The sequence below is a fragment of the Scleropages formosus genome, chromosome 13, assembly GCF_900964775.1.
Source record: "Scleropages formosus chromosome 13, fSclFor1.1, whole genome shotgun sequence".
NCBI lineage: Eukaryota > Metazoa > Chordata > Actinopteri > Osteoglossiformes > Osteoglossidae > Scleropages > Scleropages formosus.
This window is the reverse complement of record NC_041818.1, coordinates 7,123,781-7,144,527: the sequence shown is the minus strand read 5'-3', so window position 1 is coordinate 7,144,527 and position 20,747 is coordinate 7,123,781. Positions and strand designations below refer to the sequence as shown.

Genomic DNA, 20,747 nt, shown 5'->3' with positions numbered 1-20,747 from the left:
TATTAAAAAAATACAAGGCCATTTTGAGTTGCTATTGTACCAAATATTGAGTGCTATTTGTACACTTATGAGGATAGCAACACATAGTGTAGTGGTTAGAACTGCTCTCTTGCACTCCAAGAATATGGGTTTGAATCCCACCAATCACTGTAGAACCACAGAGCAAAGAATGTACTCTGAATTTTCAGTAAAAGTCACCAAACTGTATAAATAGGTAAGTAGTTGGAATTAGCTTAATTAGAGGAATGCTGGTAGCACAGTGGTTAGACCTGTTCCCTTTGGTCCCATAGGTTGCAAGTTTGCACTCCATCTGTGGAACCCTTGAGCAAGGTACTTACCCTAAATTTCACACACACATTTTCAGAACCGCTTGTCCCATACTGGGTCGCGGGGAACCGAAGCCTACCCGGCAACACAGGGTGTAAGGCCAGAGGGGGAGGGGACACACCCAGGATGGGACGCCAGTCCATCACAAGGCACCCCAAGCGGGACTCAAACCCCAGACCCACCAGAGAGCAGGACCCGGTCCAACCCACTGCGCCCCCATTTTACCCTAAATTACTCCAGTAAAATGGTAAATAATTCTAAGCTTGTTAACTGTAATAATTGTAACCTTAGCATTGTAAGTTGCATTGGAGAAAAATGCAATTAACATGATTAAGCACTTTGGATAAAATTGACAGCTAAACAAATTAATGTAAATTAATAAATGCAGGAGCATATGTATACTGTATATTAATATGTATATTATAGCTTGGTCAGGGCTCCGACCCAACAACCTGATGGCCTCGACTGTTCCCTGACGGTCCTGCTCACTGTGAGACACAGACACCCGCATATTAGCTTTAACCAGATCATCTCACAAACTGAGGCTGCAACCGATAATGTTGTGTATTAACAAGCTCCATTAGTCTTCAATCTGAGAGAAAAGAAAAACAACTAAGCCATCAAAGATAAAGCCGTTATCACGTCTTGCAAATAATTTGTAATGGATATTTTTCACAGTCTCAAAAGCAAGTGCCATCCACGGAAAGCAGAAAAAAAAAAATAAAGAACTCGCGCTTAATGTAATTTAAGTGAGACCCACTGAGTAAGGGAATTTGCATTGCAAGAATGAAATTAGATGCAGTAAATTAATACTAAAAGGCATTCTGTATTAAATGATGACTGTGGGAATTAAATTCATAAAAACAGCTACCTCAAACTCATTCAGGATTATTGAGCAGCGGAATACAATATGTCTAAATGAATGTAAAGGAACGGTTTGGTGAGGTGGGAGATTTGCTTTATACACCGCAATGAGGGGGCTGTAATATGGCACCAGCTTCTTAGGGGGCTGGGAAAAGGGAGTGAAATGCTTCATGTGCATGAGGCAGCACTTGCTCTGGTTTTCATTTTGGTTCCATCCTAACCTGGTCCATTCGTGTATACTGCATTCCAGCAAGTGGCTCTAGAACCAACTCAATGCCCCTCAACAGACATGAATCGACTAAGGCTGCTGCGTGCTACAAACAAACAAACCCGATGGACTCGCGGGTCACTGTGTCAGTTTGCTGGCTCTGGACCCGAGGGACCCATGCGTTGTTAAGTAGCCCGGCCAAGCGACCAGCCGCTGGGAGCGGATCGGCTATCCCCTGTGCCAGTACCTGTTCCAGGATGTCGTTTATCCTGTCCACTTCACAGTCTATCAGGTAGCGCTTCTCCTGCCTCCGGTCCATCTCCTCAATGATGCGCCTGTACTCCTGGGGGTCTGAGGTGCTGCCCACTGACCGTGCTGTCACCTGCCAGTTGTTGGCCACAGCTGCCTCCATGATGGCTTGTAGAATGGAAAACCCTGGAGGGCGAGAGCATGAAATCAACTCACTGCAATCTCACAGAGACATTTTTTAGTTTTTAGCAGACAAAGCGATGGAATAAAGTTGAGAATTTCCCCATGAGAGCCTTAATGTGCGTAACTGGACTCTTTCCAGTCAAATCGGCTAATTGCATTTTAATGGGAACAGACAATAACTTTTGGTGGTGTACAAATTATTTTTCGGTGAAATTAACATGAGCGGGATGTATCAGAATCTTATTTTCCCGTCGTATCGAGATGTTTTTGTCCCAGTTTCAATTGCTTGTGGACATGCTTATTTTGAGTAATTCTTCACAGACTCAGACTGAGACTCAATCTGCCCAAAAGTTCTGAAAAAAAATGTTTTTGTTTCACTCTTATTAGAAAAAAATTTAAACAGAATGTGCAGGTATGTGTTTGCTTTGGGAACGCCATGAGTGCATTTATGGCGACTCTACAATGTCACAAGTCCATGGTACTCAGGCTCGCTTCAGTACTTGTACAGTGTGTAGCGACTGATTCGACCGCAATTTGGTGCTGATAAATCACAACCGATACATCCAATAGACCATACACTTTCCTCAAATTCTTGTCGGAACATTCCTTTACTGTGAGGTTGAAGTGAGCCAACAAGAAACAAGTGGTAAACTGCAACAAAAATTCCGCATTGCTCCCTGTTGACAGAAACAATGAATTCTTTTTAAAATTGTATGGAGCGTGGGGTGGGGGGGGGGAGGGGGGTCATTCAGTCTCGTAGAAAATGTAAAAAAAAAAAAAACCACAATGTGGGAAGCACTGGTATGAGTATAAAGTGCTTTTATTCAACATGAAATGGCGTCGATGACAGCTGGCATTACTCTAGGCATGGCTTCAAGTGCCATTTAATGTACATAATAACCTCTTAAACAGCCCTAAAGCACACATTTCAGTGATATCTGGCCTTTGAACAAATCTGTCAGTTGAAAGAAAGTGCAAAGAGACAAAAAGAAATCACTCACTCTAAATTGGAGTGGAGACACTAACACAGAGAGTTTTTATGAATAATTCCCTTTTTGAACTGTGAAAGCTATTTGTTTCACAATGCACGCACTGTCAAAACGCACAATGATGTACTTAGCCACCCATGGGAAGTCAGGTCTTATTTTTGGGTTATGGTGATGAATGGCTACGTGTCGTTGGACACAGTGCAGAGAAACAGGACAGTGGGGGTGGATAAATGCACTCGTTTGTGGCACAGGGTGATGACAGTGATGGTGAGTTCCTCCACACCTATGGTAAGCAAGACGAATGGTGCTGTTTTACTCAACGCAGACAGTGTAAATGTCTTCAAAGAGACTGGCGATGAGCATGTTACATGTTGTGCCCACCAAATTTCAGCAGAACAGCCTAGACGGTGCTACTGCTGAAGATGGAGCGTGTCGAGTGCACGTGAAACAAAGTTCTCAGGCCGATTCTGCTCTTTGGCGCTTCATCTCCGAGTTCGCTTTAGCGGGGCATTCTTAACTAACAGCCAAGGGACAGCCTGCAAGGCTCCTGGGATCTCCGTGTTTCCTCCCGTTGGCATCTGTGTTGGTGCTCCTGTTCAATTAAATTCCCTCATGTTCTTTAACTGACAGCCATTTTCACCTAATCATTTTCTCTTGAGTTTTCTGAAAAAAGCTTTTCTATAATATTGGAAAAAACTACAGCCTTGTTCTTTTCCTTCATTTCTTCGCAGCAGATCAAAGTATACCCACACCCTCATGTTAAGATAAATCCTTAAATAGAATATGTGATTTCTTAATTTTGTTTTTTCACTCACATATTCACACACTATAAGCAATTAAGCATCATCCATTAACATGAACTACATGCCTGATGGGTGTGGCAGGAAACTCCACTTAATCTGATTTGGATTTGAACCTGTGTCCAAACAGCCCAAGCACTGATGACTGCCCCACCATGCCACCCACTACAAATAGCATACAGGTGATCCCCGACTTACGATGTGGTTACGTTCCAAAAAACCCATCGTAACTTGAAAATATTGTATGTTGAAAATGCATTTGATACACCTAACCTACTGTACATCATAGCCTAACATACATGTGATGGCCATTAGGGGTTTGCCGCCTTCATCTTCTTCTTCCCACCGGTAGCAGGAGACACAGATGGGCCTTTCTGTGACGTTATGGATGCACAAAACACAACCGCGTGACAGCATCGCAAAAGAGTATCGCACTCCAAAAATCAAAATTCAAAATTTAAAGTACAGTTTCTACTGAATATCTATTGCCAGCTCACCATCATAAACTTGAAAAAATCATAAGCTGAACCATCATAAGTGGAACAGCATCTGTATACTTAATATTACATAAATATATTTTTTCCCCACTTTCTAATATTTGTTTTTCCATTGGCTATGACTTTTCTGCTTCTCACATGCCTCAGAAATAAGCAAAAAGAAAAACATTTATTTTTAGTTTTATAAGATTATCTTCTGACACCTCAAAGTTCTGTTATAATGCTGGCCTGTGAATTGATATTGAATTAAGTCATCTTAGCAATGCTTGACATTTTAAACATGTAACTAGTAGCTCAGCTAGAGTGAGGATTTAGGGGGATTTAGAAATCATTCTTCCACACAAATTCTATCAGTTACTTTTAAGATGATTTATTTGAATTCTCACAATATGATTGGGAGCAGTATAATGTGAATGGTCTTTCTACGGTACACATGTCGGTCAGTGAAACTATAACAATAGGTTTCGTCAGGCACATATCAAAATACTTTTAAAAGTATTAAATAAATCTGGATTAGGAAAACAAAATTAATCTGAAATAAACTTCCTGTGAGACCGCCATGCTGCCTAAGAACAGTTTTTGAAAACTTTCAAAGAAGGTCAAGTGCAAGTGAAGACGGGATAAAGAAAGTCCTTGGCGAGTTTCCTTGGATGGAAAATATAGCATGATCCGGTGGTGCAATGGGTTTGTTTGACTGGGTCCCACTCTTTGGTGGGTCTGGAGTTTGAGCTCTGCTTGTAGGCATCCCATTGTGGGTGTGTCTTCTCCCCCTCCAGTTTTGCACCCTGCATTCCCAGGTTAGGCTCTGGTTCGCTGCGACCCTGCTCGGGACAAGCGGTTTCAGACAGCGTGTGTGTCTGCGAAGTATCGGCACTGTCCTGTCAAGTTGTCTGGTAATTTGATTAGTTTTTTTCAAAGATGTACTGTATCCTACTGGAGCTTCAAGTGAGCTGTACAATTCAGCAAATTACTTTTCTAGTTTTGCTAAATGACATAAATGTGTTGGAACCCATGACAGTGTTACAAGATGGTTTGAGGTTTTATTTTTTCCATCACAATATGTGGCACGTGGATAGTAAACCTGTTTACGTACACCTACCACATACAGCACACGCATACACACATAGTACAGAACACACACACTCACGAAAATCTACACCTGCTTACTATGCTGGTACGACTATAGCACATGGACCTAGCTACCATAAGAGACACCCAGTTGCCATGACTCCCCTAGTTAAGGTCCTACATGACGGTAAAAGAGGACACGCCCCGGAGCGAGAGACAGGAAAGGTCCAACACTGTCCTTATGCCCTTCTCCTCTCCTCAGACACCTTGCCTGGCCTAAAAGTTTCAGAGCAAATACCGATGAACCCAGAAGCTCTGAAACAGTGCCCTTTTGGAACAGAAACCAGTACATTTGTCCCACTGCACTGTCCACATGCCACTTTTCTCCAGTGAATCCTTCTGGTTCTGGCCCAAAGAAACTGAGGAAAACTTTAGTTCTACATGCATCCTATTTAAAATGATATTAAAGGACCAAAAGCAGCCACACCTCAAGATCTGACGAGTATGTCTATATTAGTCCCTTAACCCGAGAGAACGAAGACTCTGGATGAAATGCCTTGAGGTGCTGAACTTAGGTTTTTCAGTTCATTTTATAAAGTAAAGGAACATTGAAAATTAATGTTTGAGATGATTAGCTGTTTTTCAAATTATTTCTCATCATTATCTGTTTGAATACCGAATAGCCAATTTAAAAACACACGAATAAGTGGACTGATTTGCCTCTTTGCCTTCAAGCACCATACGTTAGCGTTTTTCAGAAAATGAGCACCGAAGGCCCTGCTTCAGAAAGAGCAGGAGGTCACAGGGGTTCTTCACAAAACCTTGGCTTTGTGCTCATCAAGCTGCAGTTCAGAAAAAGCTTTGCTAGACCTATTTGCTCTCTGTGACTCAGCATTTTTTCTATGGATTACACTCTTCTGTAGAATGAGTAAAATGAGCACAATGTTACGCGGTGTTTCTCGGGAGTAAAATAGAGTCTTTTCGCCGAAACCATTTCGTTCATAAAGGAAGAAACCCAAGTACATTTGTACACAGCAGTTAACTTCTGCATAAATTCCAACCTCAACACTGTCAGCACAATATAATATTAATAATGTTATCATCATAATTTGCACTATTCATGATGTTAATAATAAAACATTATCAAATAAATTAAATTAATCATTTAAATAGAGATAATGTCACTACATATATAATGATGTTATTTTTCATTATGCAATGACATTATTCACATTTGTTCATTTAGCTAACACTTTCCTCCTAGTAACTGTTAATCTATTTACAATTACTTACCCAGCTAGGTAAGTCTACTGGAGCAATTCAGTGTAAATACCTGGGACAAGGGTATGAAGACCAGAGAGGAGATTTGAACCAGCGACCCTTGGGTCCAAAGGAAGCAGCACTAACCACTACACTTCCAGCTGTCTCCGTAGATGATATATTTACAATATCATTACATGGAATATATATTTATATTAATTAACCATTATATACCTAATACAAAGGTGACTTAGGAACCTTTCTAACTTAAGAAATGGATAGTTGTGTCCTCAATTTATATCCTGTTTTGCAAGCATTTGGTAGATAAGCAGAATCCATTTACTTTTAAGCAATTCTTTTAATGCTGCACCCTGCAATCAATAGTCTGAAGCATTTGCTCAGCCAACTTGAGCACCACGGAGGAGGACACTGCTGCCGGCAACAGGCATCAGTGGATACACTGGTTACGCTTAAAGTGCTAGTTATGATCAGATCAGTGGAAGTGCTGCCCATGCCCTTGGAAGCATCCTAACCACTGCAACACTTTCACAAAAAGACATCTGTGTTTTTGAACATTTTTAATAGTATGATACTAAGCTGACACTAGCAATGCTAGATACATTACACTACAGAGTCTCCAGTCCACCTGAAACACATTTGTGTGGGAGGAAATCAGGGCAGCTGGAGTGCAAACTCTATAAAGACTGAATCTGAACCGAACTCCGAATGCAGAGACCAGTACTTTTGCATGTTTCTGATTTCCAGTCTTTAAACAGTACCATTTTTCATCTCTTGTAGCAATACTGGAATAAAGACAAACCAGTCAACTGAGCACGTTAAGGGAACGGCTCTAATCTGATTCGAATGCATTTGTCAGCCCTTTCCTTCAAAGACCCCAGGCAAATGCATGTTTGTGATGGAATCCTTCTGTTTTAATCACGTCTGCTGACTTAATTATGATGTTTCCAAGCCATTCCCCCATACTGCCATTCTTCCTGCTGCAAAAGGAGCCAGTGTTTTAGATTGTTAATTAATGAATTGCGCTCCTTTCTTCTCCGCAGCGAACTCCTCGAAGACACATCAGAGAGGGAAGAATGAAATCCAGTTAAGATTTGACAAAGATTCCATGCGCTCCAGATTCCACCCTACATTTACATGGAAATTAAGTGTTGAATCCCTCCACGGTAAAGATTGCCCTCCAAATTAAATTAATTTAGTCGGCACGAAACTTTCAAAGCGAGTGTGAAAAATATAAAGGATGGATGCTACATTTTGTGAAGAGAACTAATTAAACTGACAGCTATGGTCCACTGCTGGCATTCAGTGAGAACAGGTACCAGTCGCGACAACGTGAACATCTGCCTCACTGTAATAGAGAATGTACCCAGCTTCTTGCTTTCTGGTTGTTTAAAAGTCAAACTTGATGGACATCGAGATGAAAATGACTAACATAGCTACTCATCTCCTGGATGTCTAGGAGCATACAAGGACAATTATTACAACAATGAAATTGGCCTTGGCAAAGCATATATATCTGTGCTTTCCCCTCTTTTGGCCTCAAGTCATTCTGGGCATCAGTGGATCAGAGGATGTAATCTGTGCCTAGTTGCGCCTACAATCATTCCAGTACCCAGCTATACCCCCTTGCTTTAGTAATAGTGTGGAGGTACACTGTCACTTGCATGCAAACCCTAAACCAGAGCAGTTTCCAGCCTCATTGTCTACTAGTGCTGTCATATATGGCACTACATCAGTTCCAAAAGCACCTGCATCATTTCCTTATCTGGACCTACAGTACAAATCTCTGTTATACAAACACTGCTAGGTGATGACAAGTCCTAATTTCACCCTTCAGTATACACGGGCCCTCTACGGCAACACAGTTTAAAAAGCATCCACGGGGTGTGTTCCTGGATGTGCACAAGACGCGCTGGGATGTGATTGCCTGTCACCCATCTGCTTGGCGCCTTATTCCGACTTCCTTCCTTCATCCATAATGCACATTTTGTGTCTTTGTTTTGACAAATGCTTAACAAAAAAAAAAAAAAAAACAAATTTTGAAGTTGAGGTTCTTATTGATGACGCCTACGTACAGCATGCTGGATTCCCTGATATAACCGGCACAGCTGTGCTCAGTTGTTGAACAGCTGGAGGGAACGTGCCTGTGTACAGTAAACACGGCATCTCATATGGAGAGTTCGGCGAAGGAGGCAAAGTTTAACTTTAAGGAGCTTTTGAAGTAAATATAAAACAAGGGGCCAGTATAGGGAAATATAACCTGTGAAATGAAGAATAAATTCGTGAAGTTGCTTCAGTTCTTTCGGTTTGCCTCCTTTTTCAGGTATCCCAACAATCCCTCCGTAAGTCTACTTCATTTTAAGTTGCAAATCTCCTTATACTATATTAAAGTAGAAATCATAAGGGTGTACAAACAATGAACATATATGAGTGCTACATTGCATAATATGGCTTTGTCATATTTTCTCACTGATGTCACACATTATTCATGTTAAAAGTCAAAAAGAAAAAAGAATACCAATAGTGTGTTTTACTTTCCTTCAGCACCATTATTTTCACTTTCTTTTCTAAATCTGCAAAATTTTCTTTTCTGCATCACCAGAGTATACAAATTTTTGCTTGCCAGCCATCATAAAAATGTAACTTGAAAAGGATCATAACAGAAATGTTCAGTAAATAAAATGTTTTGATAAATAAAATACACCGATAGACACACTGAATCAAAAAGAAATATGGCTCCTTAGAACAGCACGGTCAGCCGACGTTATCATACGGTGGACAGAGGTGGTAAGTCCGAGTTATGGTAAATTGTGTATGTCACAAGCTGACGGTTGTTGATATTCATCCTGTTGAGTGTGACATGTGTAGAAGTCCTCGGTGTTGCGTGTGATTAGAATGGTTTTCTATGTATTACTAAAAACTGAAAATTTGGTAGGGGGAATGTGGTGGTGCAGTGGGTTTGGCCGGGTCCTGCTTTCTGTTGGGTCTGGGGTTTGAGTCCCGCTTGGGGTGCCTTGTGATGGACTGGCGTCCCATCCTGGGTGTGTCCCCTTGCACCCTGTGTTGCTGGGCTAGGCTCCAGTTTACTGCAACCCTGCTTGGGACAGGTGGTGTGTGTGTGTGAAGGTTTGGTAAGACATTAATTGAATGGCATGCAAACTTGTGGACAATTTTTTAAGCTGACCTCAGTGCATCGACTTGCCAAAGATACTTCATATGAAGCTGTGGCTGAAGGGCCAGTCAGTGTGCTTGATCCCATATCCACATATAGTGTGTGTATGGATGTTATCAGAGCATGGACCTTTGGATCACTCGTGATGCAGCTCTCATCCCATCAAACACTGCACTGCAGGTTCAGGCACCCTTTGCTGCCCCTGATGTTCACAATGTTAGATTGTTGATGGGTGAGTAGACATGCGTCTCTATGCCTTGTCAAAAGCCACACTTTGTATAGTTTCATCGGTTCACGTACAAGCTGTTACCCTATTTAAATGTTTACTTGTGTGCGATGTTTATGTTGGTAATTAAGCTTTTTCATGGGCCTGATATGAATACATTGTTCTACTATTTTCAAAACCTTGAACAAACACTGGCTTCTATAAAAAAATCATAATAATCTTTGTTGAAAACAGGACTTGCATTAAAAAGCTGAAATGTGTGTTTTTGTGAATTGTATGTGCTCTCACACTGAACTTTTTTTTTTCCGGCAAATTTCTGCCTGTGGAGAAACTGCATTTCCTTGAATCTGACTATGTGAGTGTGAACACTGCTAACATCCAGGTTACTGAATATATCATGGGAAGGTGGAATGGAATACACACACACACACACACACACACTGTCTGAAATCACTTTTCCCCAAGTGGGTGTCGCAGTAAACCAGAGCCTAACTCAAAAACACAGGCACAAGGCTGGAGAGGACACACCCAGGACAGGATGCAAGTCTGTCACAAGGCACCCCAAGTGGGACTCAAACCCCAGCCCCACCAGCGAGGGGGACCCGGTCAAACCTGCTGCACCACCACACTCACTGTGTGTTAAGCAAACGAGTGTAAAATACGTACCGCTACCTTGCTCGCATAGTACGGCTCCCCTCTCCCCTTTCGGTTTCTCCATCAAACAGCTGTGTTTTCACAGATTGGCTCACACTAGTTAAATTAAATGTAATCGAAGCACTAGCCTTTGGTGAAGACAGGGGGTGATAATGTTCGGTTTGGCAATACGATGGTGCTCACCCAACCCCTGCCAAACCCAGCTCTCAGGGTCTAAACAAGGGTGTTTAGCTGAGAGATTAATGGGACATAACTTTCCAGATATTAAACTGTTGCTCACCCTTCTGGACCCTCCACAAGCAATTATATGTGACTGGTAGCCTCTGAGACACGGATAAGGATCAATAGTCTCACAGCACTGAATGCAACGCATATTGTTTCAAAGAATGTGCTATACGATAACAGGCTGTCCATATCGTCATACATATGCTATATGCATAATATAATATAACGTATATTGTTTATGCAAATGATGAGCAATATACAACATTTGTAGGTACATAATATACAAACAACACTGATTTTTTAATTAATGTGTTCTGAAAATGTTGTAGATATTCTGCTCTGGCAATAGACCAGGCAGCAGGCTTTGGGGAAATGGTAGGCGATGCTGACGCTGAGCCATGTGTACCTGTTTGAAATGAGGCATTAACAGTAATAGACGGCTAAACCCCCAGTTCTAATTTCCGGCTCCAAGTGCACACTCTGGAATATTGCACTGAGGTTCTCATATGTGCCTGCGGAAATCAGCGGACACAACAACGCGATGCAAGTCCAAGAACTATAAATGCCATTAAGCTTGTTGTGCTTTAATTCTATGCATTTCATACTGCCAAAATGCTTGTATTTGTTCTCTTTATGTGCTTGTCAGATAGGCCGGCAATCGAAGCATGACAATGTATACGCTTCAGTGTGTTTGAGAGGAAAAAAAAACATCCAAGCTTCTCTCTATAATGGAAATGCAAGCAGGCATCATTTAAAAACAATGATATGGAAAATGATGGATAATTTGCAAAATGTGTACTTGCAGGAAACCGGCCAGTATTGCTACATTTATTTAAACTGAGTGTGGTATATAAAGAAAAATGAGAAATTCTTCTCTGGTAATTAATACCAATAATATTAACAGCATTGCTATTGCCGTTATCTGTTGCAAGTGACTTTTGAAAAATGCTATTTATGCTTTAAATATTACGAAAACTACCTCTGCATTTTAAATACAAGTAAATAGGTTTCAAGGAACATTTTTAAAATCATTCCAAGTACAGGTGGACTTGATTCTGCTAACTGTGGTGTGATTGTAAATTTGTTTAAAAATATACATATATTTTGTTTCAGTCTAAATGCTCCCAAGGGGAATATTTGTAGTGTGGTAAAAAAGCACTTAATATAAGATCAGTAACATTCATCCAGTCTATCACCTGTGTCATTTTATTGTAATTGTTGCTTAATACTGATTGTATAAAAGGTGCCTTCATGCAATGAGAGATAACAATAAAATTAATTAAAGCTGCCACTTGAGATATCTGTAAATGTAGTGCAAATAATAATTTACAGTTACATTCACATTTATTCATTTAGCAGACGCTTTTCTCAAAAGCAATGTACATCTCAGCGAAAATACAATTTGTGCATTACATTAAGAGAAAGAGACATGGCTGCAGATGTGATTCTTAAGTAAACCTAATTTGTCACTTTCCACTTGATGCACCGATGTTCAGCGCTCCAGTAGCTGCATAAAATGCAGGATAGATGAATCCTGATAACCTTCCTACATTTTTTTTTATAAGGTACACAAACATTGGCATACAAAGCTGGAGTAGTGGCTGTGTAAAGGCTTATCTGGGGATGATCATGAAGTTACGGTGCATGAACATTTACACCATTCATGAGCTGGAGAGATCTTGGGCAAAGTGAGTCCGGAAAAGGTGAGTTTTCAGACCCTTCTTGAATGTAGACAGAGATCTGAGTAGTTCTGCAGTTCTGAGTGAGAGAGGGAAGTCACTCCACCACAACAGAGCCAGAACCGAGAACCTCCGTGGTTTACCTTTCGTGTATGGGACCACCAAGTGAGCAGAAGTAGAGGAGCGAAGGGCTCTGGCTGGGTGTAGCGGTTGATCAAGTCTTGTAAATAGCTGGCAGCAGTTCTATTGATGCATTTGTAGGCAATAACCAGGGTCTTGAATTTGATCTGGGCAGCTATAGGAAGCCAGTGGAGAGAAATGAGTAGAGGAGAAACATGGCAATGCTTTGGCAAATCAAACACAACTCGTGCAGTAGCATTCTGTAACAGTTGCAGAGGTTTGATGGCAGTAGCAGGAAGACCATAATGAGAGAGTTGCAGTAGTCCAGACGGGAAGTCACCATGGCATGGACAAGTAGTTGGGCAGAGTCAATAGTGAGGTAGGGATGGATCCTGTATCTGTATCTGATGTATCTGCAGGACTGGGTTGTGGCTTCGATATGTTGAGAGAAAGATACACTTGGGTCAGTCGTCACTCCCAGACTCTAAGCCAAGGAGGTAGGCAAAATGAGTCAGTTGTCCAGTTTGATCGATAGATCGTGACAGGAGGACAGGCCAGCTGGGAGGTGAAGAATCTCTATTTTGGAGAGGTTGAGTTGGAGGTGGTGATCAGACATCCATGCAGAGATGTCCGACAGGCAGGCAGCAACGCGTGCAAAAATGTCTGATGCTCCAGGTGGAAAGGAGAGGAAGAGCTGGGTGTCATCAGCGTAGCAGTAGTATTTGAATCCATAGGAGGCCATGACCGGGCTGAGGGAGGAGGTATAGATCGAGAAGAGAAGAGGACCTAGTACCGAGCCCTGCGGGACACCGGTTGAAAGAGGCAGAGGATAAGAACGAGAGCTCTGCTGGACCACCTGATAGGATCTGTCAGATAGGTAGGACTCAAACCATCTTAGTGCCGCTCCTTTAATCCCGAGCTGACTAAGAGAGGAGGGTAGAATCCGTTAGTTGGCAGTATAGTAATATGTATGTAAAAGTATTAGTTATGTTCTGGATATAATGTCCCACTGTTAGTGATGAGGTCACTCAGAGACAAGAAATTCTGAGTTGGAACAGCTGTGTGGACCTCCATTAGCACTACAAGAGGATCTGTCCAGGGTTCTGAATTTGCACGAAACAAACTTACCCAGAATTTGCAACTGACTGAAAGCAAAAGCAGCACATACTTTCCCCCCGAAAACAATTAACCTGAATGCTGAGTGAGGTGCCAAAGGGGGATCTTAGCAAGGATGATGAGGAACTGCTTTTATAAACTTGTAGTGGATGTGCTCTCATATGAGGCACAAGCTATGGTTATGTGATCCAGCAGCTGGGTGCTGTCGGACTAAATCCCGCAAAGAATATATTTGTGAAGCTGTCTTTGCAGGATGAGTATAAATGAAACTTCCTTGAGATGCCCACGATAAACCCAAAGGAGTCTCTGATATGTTGGCTCCTATTAATTCTAATGACTGTTGGCCAAGCACAACCCTGTGGACATACCTCCCAGAAGGCTGCCGATGTTCAGTCAGGGCAAAACGGCATGTAAACCCAATCTCGTAAAGACACCGCAAATGGCAAGGAGGACCACGCCTTTTCATATCTTTTAATTTTCCCAGCTCACAGGCACACAGGACATCTGCTGGATCACACAGCACTGCAATTATCTGTTGAATCGGCCATGTGGATAATAACTGGCATGCAAACGGATTTCTGTCAGCGGCCAGTTATTCATTATCTTTTTTCCAAGCAAAACCAATTTGCATTTTTGGGATAACATCAGCAAAATTGTAATGAAGTCATTTGGGGAGTGTGGTAAGGACATCAATATAGTGAGGGAAGTCTTAAATCACGGATTTGTGTTCCCTGACAAACTTTGAATTGAATTAGTTAAGGTGATACTTAAAAATATTTTTCAGTTAAATTCTGTTTTTTAACAGCTCACAAGCAAACCGTAAGGACATCATATATATACCTTAATACATTTTCCATGTTTTGCTTCTTTTGCCTTAGATAATTCAAAAGACTAAGTCCTGTAAATATACAGCACTGGAACATTTGAGCAATCTAGCAGTTTGGAGGGTACTTGAAGCACAGGGCAGGTCAGTTTATCTTTTATAACATTAGATACATAAAAAAGGATAAATGCTCCTAGCTACAATTTCACGGTTAGTGGACGTGGCAGTTGGTAGGTGGTAAAATGACTTCATTCCAGCATCACCTAAATGACTAACATATCTATTGTTCCCCTTCTACAAGATCACTGGCCCGGCAGAAGACATTTGGCTATCGTCGTATTGATTTATTCTTTGCATAGTTAAATTATAAGTGAGATTTCGGTTGGGAATCCAGGACAGCATCTTATTTATGAGTACTTCACACATGAATTCAAAAATGAAACAAAGAAAATAAAGCAGACGTTTTGAATAATTGCTCCCGATCGTTTACCTTGCCTCAGTGTCCTTTCTCGTCACAGTGTCCGAACCAATTACTCCTCTGACTCATGCATAATTTAGCATTCCTTTCTGAAGGGGGTGGTGAAGGTTTCTAAACCACGTGGGAGAATTAAAGTTTCATTGGGTGCGATAGATGTGTCTTTTTCATTTGTGTCAGAGTGGCTCATAAAAGTCTGCTCTCTCAAGGGAAAAATGCAGACTGCAGTGAGAGGGTTTAAACAAACACACACATACAGATCAGCAGCAACATTAAAACCATCTGCCTAATATTGTGTAGGCCCCCTTGTGCTGCCAAAACAGCTCTGACCCATCAAGGCACGGACTCCACAAGACCTCAGAAGGTGTCCTGCGGAATCTGGCACCAAGACGTTAGCAGCAGATCCTTTAAGTCCTCTAAGTTGCGGGGTGGAGCCTCTATGGATCGGACTTGTTTTTCCAACACATCCCACAGATGCTCGATCGGATTGCAACCTGGGGAATTTGGAGGCTAAGTCAACACCTTGAACTCTTTGTCATGTTCCTCAAACCATTCCTCAAGAATTTTTGCAGTGTGGCAGGGTGCATTATCCTGCTGAAAGAGGCCACTGCCATCAGACAATACCGTTGCCATGAAGGGGTGTACGTGTTCTGTAACAATCTTTATGTAGGTGGTCTGTGTCAAAGTAACATCCACATGAATGTCAGGACCCAAGGTTTCCCAGCAGTACATTACCCAGAGCCTTCATCTGTCAGTGGTTTCAGTGCTGTGGCTGATCGGTGTACACGCACACACACACACACACACAAAATTCTAATAGCATCAGGCATTTTGTGCAGTGTTCTGCACATAGAGAATGAAATACAAACTACTGAAAGCCTGTGTATGAAGATATTACGTCTGGTTCTTTATATCTCCAACACAGAGAGCCTGTACTTCCACAGAGGACACAGAGTGCACAGTCATCCAGGGGTTTTAGCCCTGGGCCAGTATGACATTCACTGTCACTGCTGTCTCTGAACAGGCCTGTTTTTTTGCTGGAGGTTGGGGTGGGGGTGGGAGGGCTGTCTGGGGCTCAGTGAATGGAGTGTCAGCTCAGCCGGCACACTTGGCATGCGCACGGGGCCTTGTGCAGAAAGGTTAAGACGTCCCAGAACCGAAAACCTCTCCATCTGTTCCGAACACACGGTGCGTGCTGTGTTAGCGCTCATAGCTAATGAAGTGTTCAAGTGACACACCTGAAGCCCAGACTCCTGTCCTGGCAGTGGAACTGAGGGGGCATTCCAAGTGAAATCCCAGGCACCTGGTCAATTTTGCTGCAAGGGCACACTTTATTTTCACATTTTTCCAATTTGCTTTGTATAACTACTGTTACCCCTCTCTGTCCAGTACAAAGAAGATGCTCAAAAAATTGCATCTATTCAACTGGGATGCCTATTGATATACAATCATGCGCCGCTTAATGACTGACTGCATACACGATGGTGGTCCCGTAAGATTATAATGGAGCTGAAAAATTCTTATCGACTAGCGATGTCGATGACATCGCTAGTCGATTTGAATTTTTTTTCAGATGTTCATGGTGGTGCTGCTGCAAACAAACCTACTGCACTGCCAGTCGTATAAAAGTATAGCACATACAATTATGTACAGTACATCACACTTGATAATGATAATAAACACCTACGTCACTGCCTTATGTATTTACCATACTGATACTTTTTATCGTTATTTCACAGTGTACTCTTTCTACTGATAAAAAAGTTTTCTGTAAAACAGAATGCTGTGTTATGCTGGCAGCAGCGTCATAAATCTCATGTTTACCGCATCTCTTGCCTGCATCAAGGCTATACCATCTAGGTTTCTTTAAGGACACTCTATGATTGAGGCTATACCATCTAGGTTTGTATAAGTACACCGTGTGACCGAGGCTATACCATCCAGGTTTGTATAAGTACACCCTCTGACCGAGGCTATATCATCTAGGTTTGTATAAGTGCACTCTATGACCGAGGCTATACCATCTAGGTTTGTACAGGTACACCCTATGACCGAGGCTATTCCATCTAGGTTTGTACAGGTACACCCTGTGACCAAGGCTATAGCATCTAAGTTTGTGTAAGTACACCCTATGATCCAGGCTATACCATCTAGGTGTGTATAAATACACCTTATGATCCAGGCTATACCATCTACGTTTGCATAAATACACCCTATGACCGAGGCTATATCATCTAGGTTTGTATAAGTACACTCTATGACCGAGGCTATACCATCTAGGTTTGTATAAGTACACCCTATGATGGAGGCTATACCATCTAGGTTTGTATAAGTACACCCTGTGACCGAGGCTATACCGTCTACTGTAGGTTTGTATAAGTACACTCTATGATGTTCGCACAACGACGAAATTGCCTAACGACACAGTGCTCAGAACGTATCCCCACCGCTAAGCAACACGTCTGTACTCAAAGATAAATTTGCTGTAGAAATATACTCTTAACTAAGACATAAGTTTGATATTTTCTGTAATACATTGATTTTACAAAGTTAAATTCCAGTAATAGTGTATGTGGACTGTCTTCAGGAAGACAAATAAATAAATTAAATAAATGCTTTTAAATATCGCTTTTAAATAAATGAATCATTGGAGAATTAAAGCACAATGGCACAAAACAGAGGATTCACCCACAAACGTGAATACACAGGAGACACTGCACAGTGCCAGATACAACTGCAGCCTCGGTACCCTGTTCCTACAATGCAGTGCATCTCACAGTGTCTCTCGCACAGGTACTTAGAGCAATGTTCATATGCAATCTCAGTTTATCGCAATAGACCAAATGTTGTTGGCCAGGACCAGATGTGACATAAGTGGCAGATTAGATATATGAAGATCTGGTAATGAAGGATATTAATAACAGATATGTGACTGGATATGTGAAACGGATATCAGGAGACAGAATAACTGGGAGTGTAGAGGCCACTTGGGTCCCAACAGTATTTATAGGTATATGGCTGTCATTTGTTCATTTATACACTTATGTGCTTTAAAATGTGCAAATATACAGTGTGTTTTAGCATTTTTTGATGAGAAACATGCAGTACATCTGATATGGTCTGTGTACAATTGTAATGTTGATCTGAGTACCACAGTAAAATGAGATAGAGATGGTGGAAATCTGCTTTCGCTATCTTTCAACCCCCTTCCCCTCCTGCAACTGTGTGAGGGAATCAGAGCCATCACATCATCCTGTTCCCATGGATTTTGATGCTGACTCCAGTGCCCTGTCTCACAGCATCAATAGGACCAGCTGGTATTCATCTCCTTTGGACCAAAACAGGGTCATTGCTGTGTTAGGTATTGAGCCAGCGAACCACCCCTCCTTTCCCTAAAACACTGTTTTCACATTTTACCATGTGGAAGCAGAATGGAGCACACTTGAGCTACAACCCCACTGAAAGCGAGAATCCTGTTAAAAGGATTAGGGACACGTCTTTCGGACAACCGTGTGTGCCAGGAAGAATACAGGCGCAGTGAAAAGAGGGAAATCGCAACGACTGCAGTGTTGAAGATAATTCCGAGGTTGGGAGAGTGACATAAGTGATAATCTGCTGCTTTTAATTGATTGGTCCGAGCCCAGTCCGGCCCTTGGAGGGTGTGCATCAAATGAAGCATCAGTATTGTTTTGGCCCTTTCTCCCACACTATGTTAATTAGCCTGATCTTGGCTGCGGAACAGAACGCTCGTTTAGCAGTGTTTGATTAATCTGGTCTTTTCTGCACTGAACACTCGTTTAACATTGTTTGATTAATCTGGTCTTGTCTGGTTTGGGGGATAATAGAATGAAATCCAAGATTCTGCCCACTGCTTTGAGAACAGTACAAATTAAACATTTACGTTTTTACCTGGCATCACTCTCCAGAGTAGCTTACAATGATTTTCCCATTTAAATGTATGGGTCATCTTTACTGAAGTTATGGAGAGAAAGTATCATACTCAAAAGCACTGCAGCAGGAGATACAATTCAAACCTGGGTCCTTTCCTAGGCGTGGGAACCCTAGATGCTACCAGGTGCCACAGTCCCTTGTTTGTTGATGAAATCTGAGCAATCAGCAGACAGATAGTACATACACAGTAACTAATACGGCTGATCACCGTCAATATTGGTAACATTTAATATTTACCTTTAGATATTTAATAGCTAAAGGAAATGCCCTTGTATATGAAACTGCCACCCAAGACTAGCTTACTCTCTTGGTGTGATTTTGCCTCAATACATGCTTCTTGCAGACCAAAAATGGTATGAAAGCTAATTTATCTTTGATGACCGTTCATTGTACCAAACTTAACATAAGTATTTCATCTATGACACTGTGGGTGTTTTTTTTTTTTTTTGGGCAAAACCATTGAATAAATTAAGCAGTGTATCTCAAAACTCAATGTATACTTAGATATGCTGTAAAAAATATGCTTTCTTTTATATAACCCTTTATTAAATTATTCATAACAAAAATTTCATTGCTATTTTGTTTTTTTAAATTGTTTTTAGATGTATTCTGTTAGTGTGTTAATGGGGATATGGCTCAGAATAAATGTGAAGACCTTTGCTAACAAATGTGGACATATTTTTGTATTTTAATTTAAGACTTCAATTTGCAGTCTGAAACACAGGCGAGTAACACACTGAATTGACTGGGTAAGTCAAATGCAGTTTCAGGCTTGGGAGATTTAGTCTCCACATCTTTATTCACCTTAATGAAAAGCTTTTAGCCGACGGAGCAAGGAGGTAGCTGAGCTATAACCTGACACACATCACAAATCTCCACTTAATGCATGACTCTTGCCAAGCAACAGTGAACGCAATGTTGTTAACCAAACCCTAGTTCACAGGGTTGAGTTCTAGGAATCACTCTGTTGATAGGAAGCGAATAATTTCCCATTAGCTGTCACTGGAGAAGAAAAAAATGGCACCTGATTTTGTGAAAGGGGCAAAAACAAATGCAATTTTCGTGCATAGATGTTCACTGAACAAATTTAGGAGCCTTAAGCGAGCCATGCTTTTTCAGTGTGCTTTATTTGGTCAGTTCTGTTGAAGGACAAAATAAAACTGTTCATATTTTCAGTTTTGAATTATGCTTCTCTGTGGTAGCAATCTGTAGCTATTTCACAGCAGTATGTTCAATATGTCCTAGAGCTTCTCCAAGACATAAAACCATTTACTTTCCATTGAGCTACAAAGCCATGCTATATATCATCTACAGTAACAATAGCCAAATAAGATTTCTCGACCCTGTTGTTACTGTGGCAGAAGGTTGCATAATGGTTAAGGGCTTGGCTGCATTAGCTGAAGGTGGTCAATTCAAGCTTTTATAACCTGCTCTTGTATCATGCTTTTCAATAAGGTTGGAGACTTTGACAAAATCCTTAGCTATAGAAAGCCACTCTGCATCTAAGTGGTAGCTAATCACACACACACACACACACACATTTTCAGAACCGCTTATCCCTTACAGGGTCACAGGGAACCGGAGCCTAACCCGGCAACACAGGGCGTAAGGCCAGAGGGGGAAGGGGACACACCCAGGACGGGACGCCAGTCCGCCGCAAGGCACCCCAAGCGGGACTTGAACCCCAGACCCACCGGAGAGCAGGACTGCGGTCCAACCCACTGCGCCACCGCACCCCCTGGTAGCTAATCAACAAGTTCATAATAAAAATGTTCTACTGTAATTGACTATATAAAGGAAAAAGCAGTAAATACAACCATGCTTACTTTTACATTTATTCACT

General features: G+C 41.6%; 1 protein-coding gene across 2 annotated transcripts in view; it reads right to left on the bottom strand.

The window, feature by feature from the left end:
* Window positions 1–20,747, bottom strand: part of LOC108925441 (glutamate receptor 3) — a 108,285-nt gene that overhangs the window by 41,624 nt on the left and 45,914 nt on the right. For both annotated transcript variants that reach the window (XM_018737366.1, XM_018737365.1), the window contains exon 4: window positions 1,647–1,834. In XM_018737366.1, coding sequence (XP_018592882.1) covers window positions 1,647–1,834 — 188 coding nt within the window. The remainder of the gene's footprint in view (window positions 1–1,646; window positions 1,835–20,747) is intronic.